The sequence below is a fragment of the Colius striatus genome, chromosome 18, assembly GCF_028858725.1.
Source record: "Colius striatus isolate bColStr4 chromosome 18, bColStr4.1.hap1, whole genome shotgun sequence".
In the NCBI taxonomy this organism is placed as follows: domain Eukaryota; kingdom Metazoa; phylum Chordata; class Aves; order Coliiformes; family Coliidae; genus Colius; species Colius striatus.
In genome coordinates, this window is record NC_084776.1 from 2,861,950 (window position 1) to 2,873,324 (window position 11,375).

The window sequence follows — 11,375 nt, forward strand, 5'->3', positions numbered from 1 at the left end:
CCTGGCACAGGGGCTGACACCCCTCTCAGGGAAACAGCTCTGCCTCAGCTCCAATCTCAACCTCCCCTGGAGCAACTTGAGGCTGTTTCCTCTTGTTCTGTCACTTGTTACCTAAGAGATCGGCCCCCAGCTCACTGCAGCCTCAGGTCAGGGAGCTGCAGAGTGCTCCTGTCTCCCCTGAGTCACCTATTCTCCAGAGTAAATCCAGCCACTCCTCAACTCTTCCTCAGCTCCATTGCCCATCCCTAAGACACGCTCCAGCCCCTCAGATCATGCTCAGCACCAAACTGGATTGGGCTCTCAGAGCCCCACCATGGCCTGGGGATGCGGGGACCCAAACTGAGCCCCTCCGAGGGCAGCGCCCACCCCCTTTGCCCCAGTCCTTTGCCCCGACAGACCTCTTCGCTCCCCCCTCCCCTCCGCCACACGACCCCCGCAGCGCTCGGTGGGGCCGGCGGGGACCTGCCGCGCCCGGCGCCGCCAGCCCGGCCGGGCCCGGGGCAGCGGGGGCCGCAGCGGGGACCGCAGCGCGGGCGGGGGGCGCGGGCGGCCGCTCCGGCAGGTGCCGGCCCGGGGCGGGGAAGCGCCGTGGCCGGGGCCGTCCCGGGGGCGGGGGGGAGGGAGGAGGGGGGCCGCGGTCCCCCGCCGCCAGCGCCGCCCCCTCCGCCGCACACGCGGTGCCGGCGCTGGGGCTGGGGCGAGCCGGGCCCGGCGCACATGGCGCTGCGGAGCCACCGGCGGAGACCGGCTCCAGCCGGTATATAAAGGGGCCGGGAGCGAGCGCAGAGCAGCCGCCGGCGCGGGCAGCGGGAGCAGCAGCGGCCGGAGGCCGGCGGGCAGCGGGGCCGCCTCTTCTCGCCGCCCCGCCGCCGAGGCTCGCCCGCCCGCCTGCTCGCCCAGCCCCGGCCATGGGCAGCCCCTAGCCCCGCCGCAGCAGCCAGCGCCGCCCGGTGAGTGGGCTCCCGCCCGAGGACTCCGGGGGAGGGGAGGGCTTTGTCTGCCGTTTCATTTTTTTCATCATTATCATCATTATTATTATTATTGTTTCCTCCACCCTCCTTTTTTTTTTTCTCCATTTTTTCCTTTTCCCCGCAGCTCTTTATTTTTAGCCGGCGGCCCCGGCGCTCGCCGCGGAGCTGGTGCGGCGGTGGCGATGCAGAAATCAGGTCTCAAATGTTGGGAAAGTGATGCAGGGAAGGCGGAGGGGGGGGACACCGAGCCCCTCGGCTCTGGCATTTTCTTTTTTATCCCCTCCTTCCCCCGCCATCGTAATTTCTCTGAAGTGTCCATAATGTGCGCCAAGCTTTGCGCTGGGGGGTTTTCTCGTTTTTTCTCTTTTTTTACTGCTTCCAATAGCGTGTTTCCTTCTAATCGCATCTCCCCCCGCCGTTCCTCGTGGAGTGACACAGGGATTCACTGCAGCCCCGTTGCCTCTCTCGGGGGGTATTCAGGCACTTCCCACAAAGTTTGGGCAGCGGCTCAACTCCCGCCTGGGCACACGGCGGTGGTCCTGCCTGTGCCCCCCGCCCGGCCCGCGGCTGCAGCACAGCCTGGGTGCAGGCAGCGCCCCGAGGGATGCTGGAGCCCACGCCTCGCTCCATCCCTCGGCTGCGAAGCCCCCGAGGGAGCTGTGCACCAGCCTGGACCCACTGTGCAGCACCGCAGAGGGGTCAGCGGGGTGCTGAGACCCGCCTTGCCCCGCTCAGGGGGATCCCTCGGATGCGCTCCTGCATCCCCCAGCCCAGCCGGGCTCCCGTGGGGCTGCCGGTGGGTGCCGGTGGCGCCGCGCACGCACTCGCCTGTTCCTCCGTGAGAAGTTCCCCAGTGGGATGAGGAAACGTTGCCGGAGCCACTTGGGCTTCCTCTGCCGAGAAAGTCGTGCCGATGCTGTGTAGTATAAAATGGAGGAGGGAAATGCCCGGTGGCTGCCGGGGCCGGCGGCGCGGGAAGGAAACGCGTCCGCACGATCGCAGGTTCACGCCGTGCCCGGGACACCGCGGGGCCGGGGGAGCGAGGACGCGAGTGCCCACGGCCACCTCGCAGTCCCAGCCCGGCGTGGCTCCTGTCAGCCGGCGTCAGGGCCTGACCCCGCCAGCGGCCCGTGCGCAGGTGTGGCAGCGCTGGCGTTTGGCGAGGAGCCCCGTGAAGGGACAAAACCGCCCCTGCGGCACCCACGGCCGCCGGGGGACGCGGAGCCGGGCTGGGGAGATCCCCCCAGTGTCTGACGGGGTGTCCTCCTCCAGCCCCCTGGCACCCTGTGGGGCTGCAGCCTCCTGCTGTGCTTAGTGACCTGGGGGCTGCAGGGTGGCAGGGAGGTGTCTCCATCCCCTGCTGCCAGGCTCCCTGCCAGCAACATCACCCCGTAAGGCCCTGGGGCTCGGCAGCCCTGGAGCAGCCATTTTGGGGAACGGGCAGGCTCCGGAGCAGTCACCATCACCCCGAGTGCCAGTGGCTGCTCAGTGGGTTCGGGATGCCGCGGGCTGCGGTGCTGGGTTGTATCATTGACCAAATGCAGAGCAAGTGGGTGGTCCTGAGGTGTCACCAAGCGCCCCGGGCAAGGCAGGAGGGTGCAGCAGGAGAGGAAGGGTGTTCTGGGGAGCTCCTGCAGCTCCACCAGCCCTCACTGGGTCCCGCGGTGGATCCTTCAAGAACCACATCCATCCGCCCCCACGCAGCGAAGCGCAGGCGACAGCTCCCAGCTGCTGGGCTTTGCTGACGGAACAGCTCAGCCGCCTGCTGAGCGGAGAGTTCCTGCTCCTGGGCTCAAAGGGCGTGAGCACCGAGGGGTGAGAGGCAGAAACTTCAGCCCAAGCCCTGCATCTCATCCCTCTGCAGCACGGGGACCGGCCGGCAGTGCCTTAGGGAGGTTACAGCTGTCAGTCCATGGCTCTTTCAGCAAAATTCATCTTAAACTGACACCTGGCTCTTTCTCTCCTCTTTTCCAGATCAAAAATGACGGTCAAAGCTGAAAAGATGTCGTGCTTAGCTCCAAATGTTTATACTAAAGTGCCTGACGGAGGATGGGGTTGGACAATTGCTTTTGCTTTTTTCTTTGTGGAAGCTCTAACTTATGGCATTCTCAAATCATTTGGTGTCTTCTTTAACGACCTGATGGAAACCTTTGATGAAACCAACAGCAGGATATCATGGATAATATCCATCTGTGTGTTTGTCCAGGCCTTCACAGGTACGAGACACTGGGAGTGCAAGGAGGAGGCGTGCTGCTGACTCAGCATACAGGGACCCGCTACCTGTGACTTTTGCCTCTCTTGATGGCTCTGTTATAAACTGCAGCCATAAAGCCCAGAGCCCACGTGCTCCTGAAGTACCAAGAAATGTCTATCTTGTCCTGGCAATCCCTTTGAGCCCTGGCTTACGGCCTTGTGTGTGGTACAGGGACATGGTCCGTGTCCTTGAGCCTCGCCTGGCTGTTGAGCTCACGTCAGCAAGGGCTGAAAACAAGAGTTTGGAAAACTAACTCTGTAGTGAAAAGGATTAGAAATAACTTGAGCCTTGCTGAGGTCCAGTGGTGCCTGTGGGTGTTGCTAGAAGTTTGTCCCACGCTGCCACGCGTTTGATTTGGTCTCTTCTGACGATGTTTTTAGCACCTCCTGAATGCCGTGAGCTGTGCAGGGACGGCTCTGGGATGATGCCCTGGGTGGCAGTGGAGGTGGCATGTCACAGGGACATGGCCAGGGGTACTTAGAGAGGCTCTGAAGGAGGTGGCAGCTGGTGGGGTTGCTGATTTGGGTGCTGACCACGGCTCTCTTCCTCTCCTGCCCATCCAGCTCCTCTGTCGACGGTCCTCAGCAACCGCTTTGGCCACCGTCTGGTGGTGATGGCCGGAGGGGTGCTGATCAGCACCGGCATGGTCATCGCGGCCTTTGCCCGCACTGTGGTGGACATGTACGTCACCATTGGTGTCATCTCTGGTGAGTGCTCCTGCTCCTGAACCTCCAAACACTCCCCGCTCTCTCCTGCGGCTTCCTGCAAGCGCAGCTCTGGCCAGGGGGGCTTCACTCCTCACGACACGGGGAGCGCTTGAGAAACGTTCTTGCCCTTGCTGAGCTGTCCTCACCCTCCTGGTAGAGGTGAGGACCTGGGCTCAAGGCTTGGCTTTCTGTCCTGTGCCACCCTGGGGACCACGCTGGGACTTGCTCCTGCAGACCGCTGCGCTGGTGCAGCTGTACTCGTTGCTTCCAATGACTGATGAAAGCTGCTCACGAGGTCAAATCCTCTCACCTCTATCTCTCTCTTTTCTGATCCTTTCCCCCCTCTCCAGTCTGGCCTGGATGTGTGTCCTGCTCACACCCCCACCACGAGCTTGCCTTGCTTAGGACAGCAGTTGCTACAGGCTCAAACTCTTTAGGCAGATGGGCCTTGCTGGCTGTTGGGGAGCAGAAGGCATTATCTAGCAGATTTGGGAGGTTGGGTCTTGTTCTTTTCTCTGTTTTTTTTTCTTTTCCCCCCATCCAATTTAAAACAAAATAACAGTCTGCTTTCCCCAATGATTTTTTTCCAGGGTGACTTGCTGAGTTGGTGTTGCATCGGTGTTTCCCTCTCCTTTACTTGTTGTTATGGCAATTTTTGGCATTTATTCACAGGCCTTGGATACTGCCTCACTTTCCTCCCGACTGTCACCATTTTATCACAGTACTTTGACAAAAGGCGTTCACTGGTCACAGCAGTGGCATCTACCGGGGAGTGTTTCGCCATCTTCTCCTTTGCACCAGGTACAGTGCCCAAAAGCTCTTGTTCACACCTGCACGCCTAAAGCACACTGCTGCTCCAGGCCCTTTCCCCAAGCAAAGTGGAGCCATCAGTGCTGAGCTGGTGCTCGTGGACCTTCCCCTGAGCTGCTAAAGTCCACATGTGGTTGCTCAATGTGCCCGTGGCACTCGTGCCCTGCAGGCAAAGTTACAAGTAATCCTAAAGGCTGGTCTGAGGATGTCTGAGCCTCCTCAGCATTGCCTGCCAGAGCAGGACGTGCCTCGCTGATAAACAGCCCGCTGGGTTCCCTATATAGATCTACCAGGCTAAAAATAAGACCCAGAAAGTTCAGTTATTTAGAAGACATACAGTACACATAACTGTTCCTAAAGGTTAATGGGCTTGTGCTTAGCATGGGCTGCCAAACTGCTCCAGCCTTTTGCAGACCTGTCCCTGTGCTGTCAGCACCTGTCAAGTGAGCTGCTGGGCACACTTGCTTTCAGCTAATACCCGTTGCAAAGCAGCTTTGATTACAAGTGAAGGCTTGTGATTGAGCAGTGGCATGCCCCTTTGAGTACAGCTGAGACACTTCCTCTAGTAGCTGGTTTCAGGGTGGGGTGAGCTGAGAGAGGAAGCTTGAATGTTGGGTTTGCTCTCATTCGCTATAAATAACACCACCTTCATCCTTGTGCATCCCAAACTCACTGAGACCTCAAAAGTGGCTCCCTAGAGGGTACCTTTTGCTAGCCAGATGCTAAATGCCAGGTCTAGCTCTTGTCTGCTGCAGCTGATGGGAGGAATGTGGGTGTCAGGCCCCTGGGTGGCCCTGGGCAGGATGGACCAGGAGGGACTCACGCCCAGCCTCTGCAGGAGCTGAGGTGCTTGGGACCCTCCAGTCCTGGAGCCCCAGTTACACCCCTAGCTGTAAATTCATAGAGCTCCTGGGTACAACTACAGGCTTTTCTAGTTATACTTTCTTCTTCTTTTTCTGCCCTCTTCCCTCAGCAATTACTGCTTTGAAGGAGCAGATTGGCTGGAGATACAGCCTCCTTTTTGTCGGGGTGCTGCAGCTGGGCATCGTCATCTGCGGGTCCCTCCTGCAACCCATCATCATCCAAGCGCAGGAAGAAGCGAAGGCGCAGCCTCCGGAAGAGCCCACGGAGACAAAGTACATGCTTGAAAACGAGCAAACACGCACCTCAATAGAGTCCATAGACTCAGGAGTCGAAATAACTACCTCACCCAAAAATGTGCCTGGAAACACCAAAGCAGAGCCGAAAAGTGAAGAACCAAAGGAACACGTACAGATACTTGCTGAGAAGAACAGCACCCCTCCAGAACCAAAAACCAAACTACTGGACTTTTCTGTGATGAAAAGCTATAGCTTTATCTGTTATGCACTCTTTGGCCTCTTTGCTACCCTGGGCTTCTTCGCTCCCTCTCTCTACATCATTCCCCTGAGCCTCAGCCTCGGCATCAGCAAAGACCACTCCGCATACATCCTGTCGGCCATGGCCATCGCTGAGGTCTTTGGAAGAATTTCAGCTGGCTGGGTTCTCAACAAGCAGCCCATCCGCAAGATCTACATCGAACTCATCTGCGTCGTCCTGCTGTCTCTAGCGTTGTTTGCCTTCCCTTTTGCCTCCGGGTTCTGCGGCTTGATGGCATGCAGCGTGTTTTTTGGGTTCATGCTGGGGACGGTGGCGGGCACACACATTCCCCTCCTGGCAGAAGACGACGTGGTTGGCATCGCAAAGCTGTCTTCTGCAGCCGGAGTCTACGTCTTCATTCAAAGCTTAGCTGGGTTGGCTGGACCACCCCTTGCAGGTAACTCGAAGACTTTTCACCTGTGGGGGTTTTTTGGTGTGTTTGAGAGCTCTTGGTGCTGGTACCTGTCTAGAAAGCGTTCTGGCACTGCTAAGCATCGTACTATCCTAAAAGCCCTGCAACTACTATTAGGAGGCTCTCTGAGCCAGAAGGCTGCTGCAATGCAGCTCTGCAGAGTCCCCCAGATGAGGCAGTCGCCACTGAGGAACCTCAGAGTGAAGAGAAATACTGCAGCGCTACCCTGATCCTGTCAGAAACCTAAAACTGGCACCACTTCAGGCTCTAGCGCGCGGCAGAAACACATTGCTTGTGCTGGGCATCTGTTTCCACCACACGCTGCAGAGAGGTGAAGTCCCTCCCGCGACACAGATGCTTGATGCATCTCTGGCACTGCGGGGATGCCGAGCCCGGAAGGTTCTGACTTGCCTGAAGATGACACCACGTAGCCCAGAACGCAGTGTTTGTACTTTTCTCAAGGTAGCATCTGTTTTTCACTGAGCATCTCTCGATGGCAGATAAAATGACGCAGTGGTACTTGGATCTTACAGGAGGGATGGAGGGGAGAGGGAGAGTGGGTCGTGGCTAACTGCTGTAAATGTGTTTTCTGCAGGTGTCTTAGTGGATACGACAAAGAACTACAGCTCAGCCTTTTACTCCTGTGCCGCTGGCGTGCTCCTGGCTTCTGTGTTCCTGTCCCTGGTGAGGCCGTGCAAGGTTGGGCTGTGCCAGCGCCGGCAGCGGTGTGTGGAGAGGACGGCGGGGGTTGTGTCAGACTTGCCAGATGATTTTATTGATATGGATATTGGAAAAGCAGAAAATTCAGGAAAAGCCTCTGAGCGTGTGGCATAAAAGCCACCCTGTCCTCTCTCCATCTAATGTCCTCGGCGTAAAACTAGGAAAAGTGTCATCTCTGCTCCACGTTCTAGAACAGCATTCGAAAGGGAATGTGAAGTTTTAAATGTGAACACTTGCCACCAACAACTTCTTTTGTGTTTTTAATTCTTAGGAAGATCTTTTTTTTTTTTAACCAACAATGAAAAAGCTCCATAGAAAATACAGATAGCCACATAACTTCTATCTAGCATGAAGATAGGATGCACACTCCTGCTTTCCTCGTAAGAAGCAACACCTAAAGGTTTGATCCCAGATAAAAAACTGAGAATGGCAACAGCAGAAGCAGCTCAGCCTCTGACTGTCCCCATCCATCCCCTACTGCAATTTCTGCCAGGCAAGAAAACAATGATACAGACTGGAGATGAATGTTTGGCAACACCACCCGTATCCAACTGAATCTTCATCTGGAAGAATATGGACTTATGTTTTAGATTTGAGGAGGAGATTAGGTGAGATAGCAGACTTAAACCATTGATAATGTTCTTCTAATTAACTTGAATGTCACAAATGCTGGGAAATTGGAGGCTCCATATGTCTTTATGGCCAGTTATTACTGCACATATAAGATAATTTTTCTTCTCCCAATGGGTATCCTTAGAACTGTTTTCCATTGCTAGGCAGATCTGATGTACTGTTTCTAATTTAACTAGTATTTATTAATTTATTCTGAGATTGTTCAAGGAGGTTAGCTTCAATCACTGGAGAGGAAAAATCATCTTTTGCATAATGGAAAGCCCTCTTAACATCACTGTCTTCAATACCTATCTTATATTGCTAGCTTGGGAAATTGTTGGGAGACTTATTCTTGCAGCATAGAGTGTAGCTGTTTTTAATAGGTAGGTCTTAGGTAACCCAATTGTTTTAAAAAGGAAAAAAAAAATTAAGAGAATAAACTCCAGATTCAGCATCATCTTTCCATAAGGCCTCAGCTGGTGTCAGTGGCCCCGAGCGCTGCCACAGCCAGCCCACCCCGCAGGGAGCATTCGGCACAGTATGTCTTAATGTACCCGAAACCTTCACTTCCAGGTGCACACGGAAACCTTCACTGAGAGAACATGGAAACCCCCACGTTCCTCATCCCCTCGCAGGCTGCTCCCCACATCCCCCACCCCTGGGGGCACAGGGTGGTTGGCCTGAGCCCTACCCTGGCCCCTGGCTCTCCCCATTCCCCCGAAGTCAGCGAGAGGGTTTCTTTGCTGCTGACTTCAGTGAGAAATGAGCTGGAGCCTGTGCACGTGGAAGACATGAAGGGAATGATAAGGAGACAACATAGCTGTTCATTTAGTCTTAACGGGAGCGATTCCTGCTCACAGTGACACAAGCTTGCTTACCCCACCTATATGCATCTTAACGCCTCTAGGCAACTCAGGGGGACAAATAAAACAAGTCTGTTCTGGTTTGGACAAAACCAAGCCAACGTTTCTGTGTATTGAAGTGGAAATGGCATCACGCATTAATTGCTATGCTGACCTGTGTATTACCAGCCATAGAAATGTGGGACAATCTTAAACCCAACAAACTGTTTTGGGAAGGTGCTCAATTTGTTGTTTTTTTTTTCTGTCTTGGATGTCCAAAAAAGAAGAGAAACGGGCACTCTTGCAACCAAGTGGCTAGAGCAATTCATCCTCACTGCCTGAGACCCGCGGTCTCGTGTCCTTCCTCTGCCTCAGCACTTTATCACGGCCAGCAGAACCTCGCTGCATTGCACCCAGGACTGGAAGACCCCTTAGAGAGAACTAGAGTTTTGTGACTCAGTGAGTAAATGAACAAAGAACGACGTTGCATTAAGATGTACTTTTTATTTATTGTTAATTTATGATACTTCAAGCATTTTGGTAAATGTTCTGTAGACTTATCAGTGTAAGGTTATTGAAGTCTTTGTGATACGAGACCTCACTACAGCACTTTGCTATTACAACTCTGCTTGGAAGTGGAATAAGGCCTCGAGGCTGTGCGTGTGTGTGGAAGCTCCCTGTTCTGCAGATTCATGAGGTTCTACTGTAACTTAATTATTGGGTTGGGTTTTGTTTTTTACTACACTTTCCAATACAGATCAAATAATACGTTTGTCACTGACCTCACAGTACGTTTCTGTTCCTGTCTGTGTAGCGGCACGAGCAGGGGAGCGAGTGAGTGTGTGTGCGGGCGCAGAAGACCCAGAAGCAGGACTTACTGATTTGTTTGTAACGTACTTAGTGGACTCTGGAAATACTCTAAAACACTGAGATTTGCAATAAATTTTTTCTTGATTTTTTTTTCTCGTCCTCTCTCCTTATTTTTTAACACTTGAAATAAAGGAACAACCTCTGGAGGAGGCGGCAGGCTGAGCCTTCACCTCACAGTGTTGTGCTGGGCTTTGGTTGCCTGCTTTCCTTCCCCAAAGGGCTCTCACAGCGTGGCTGTCACATGCCACTTCCTCAGCCTGAAGTACAGTGTTTATCCTGCCCATTGGGCAATCCTAAGCTCTTTTAAAAGGAGTTGCTTGGAAGCTGGGAGATTAGTGCTGACCTCAAGCGTACTTGTGTAAACCCTCCGCCAGGAAGGCTTGATTAGAAGGAGCCTTTTCTTCTGAGTGGTAACTGAATGGGTGGCACTTAGGAACATTATCCTCGTGTCTTCAAGAAGCATGCAATCATGTCATTATTTTATCATGTCTGAATTGCAGAACAGTTTCCCACTGCCAGGCTGGGCAGCTCACGGATCAGACATCAGGCTACTCAATAAAATAGCAGGATAAGGGGTGATTTTCTTTCCTTCCAACCTTATTTGTTTCTTACACCAGCTGAGATACGCCCTTCCCTGCTTGGCCCCTAAGTCCTAACATCACCAAGCACTACAAGGAGTAATGCTGCCATGCTGCTGAATTCCAAAGATCATGCATACATTAGATTTGCAAATGAACCACTTGTTGAGGGAATCATCAGGAGCCAAGCAACTCGTTTCCATTGTAGTTCTGATTGCAAAAGTCCTCCAACAGAGGTGATCACACATGCAAGTGGCACGGCCTTAACACAAACACCAAGGAGCTAATCTGTCTCCAAATTTCATTCTGGCTCAGCTACAGCAGTGAACAACAAACATTTGCAACAGCTTCCTCACACCACCATCCCCCCAGACCGATGACAAGGGCTGTACACTGTTCCCATCAATCAAAGCACATGGAACTGTTGCACTAGCACATGTTTCCCTGAACACAAACAAATTTGAGTAACTTTTCCCACGTGGTTTAAATTAATTGCCCACGACCTCCTCTGTCCTCCTAGTACAAAGGCATAGAGGCCAGAACAAAACAGGGTAAGAATACTTTTTAATCGGTAGGATTGTAGATGTAGTTAGTACCGGTAAATAAAAGGACAACATGGGTCAGAACTCACTTCTCAAGCCCCGGTATCCCTCTGGAAAGTGGTTGTATAAACTGCTGTAGTCAATGAGGCCAGGGCCAGGCAAATGTAAATAAAGGAAACTGCACAAGGTCAGCTTGCAGAAGGACAAAAAGCCCTCAGAGTGTAGGTATCTGTCCTTTCCGAGGCAGAAAGGAAGCTGTACAGTGGAGTTGTTTGTTGTTTTGGGGTCTTAAAAACAACCCAAACCAACCAAACACAACAAAACCATTTTCCCATTTGAAATTAAAAGGAAGGGCAACCTCTTGTTCTGTTTCACTCCTTTTAGATAAGCCAACATCAGGTACTTCAGGGGACAAATGGATCTTTAAAAATAGCTAAACTGGCTTTGGAAAAAATAAAGTAGGTGCTTACAAAACAACTGGAGTGTTTTAACGCTTCCCTTCAGATGTTACTTGTTAGCATCTGAGATCATCATTTTCCAGCTGCCCGTAGTAAACATGACCTGAATATTCACAGTGATGCAAGCCCAAGCCCCAGCCTTCCTTCCTCCTTCTTTAAAGCTCTTCTTAAAGGTGCTTCACAGGTCAGGTTTAGGAAAAG

At 53.3% G+C, this 11,375-nt stretch overlaps 1 protein-coding gene across 4 annotated transcripts; it reads left to right on the top strand.

The window, feature by feature from the left end:
• Positions 1-775: 775 nt before the first annotated feature.
• On the top strand, positions 776-9,685 carry SLC16A6 (solute carrier family 16 member 6). Of its 4 annotated transcripts, none has more exons than XR_009819967.1 (7): positions 1,685-2,109; positions 2,946-3,187; positions 3,789-3,932; positions 4,605-4,733; positions 5,716-6,537; positions 7,148-9,185; positions 9,541-9,685. XR_009819967.1 is itself a non-coding variant. In XM_062010468.1 (6 exons), exons 2-6 carry the CDS (start codon positions 2,953-2,955, stop codon positions 7,384-7,386), a joined length of 1,569 nt encoding a protein of 522 aa, XP_061866452.1. In that variant the 5' UTR covers positions 776-950; positions 2,946-2,952; the 3' UTR covers positions 7,387-9,685. The 4 variants fall into 4 exon arrangements, 2 of the variants coding, with proteins under 2 accessions (XP_061866452.1, XP_061866451.1); XR_009819966.1 differs by having other exon boundaries at positions 7,148-7,880; positions 9,011-9,685; XM_062010468.1 differs by lacking the exon at positions 1,685-2,109 and adding an exon at positions 776-950 and having other exon boundaries at positions 7,148-9,685.
• The last annotated feature ends 1,690 nt before the right edge of the window (positions 9,686-11,375 follow it).

Coding starts and splice junctions, on each gene's coding strand:
- SLC16A6 (XM_062010468.1), top strand. CDS start 2,953: ATGACGGTCAAAGCTGAAAAGATGTCGTGCTTAGCTCCAAATGTTTAT. Junction 3,188..3,788: donor GTTTGTCCAGGCCTTCACAG/GTACGAGACACT, acceptor CTGCCCATCCAG/CTCCTCTGTCGACGGTCCTC. Junction 6,538..7,147: donor GGCTGGACCACCCCTTGCAG/GTAACTCGAAGA, acceptor TGTTTTCTGCAG/GTGTCTTAGTGGATACGACA.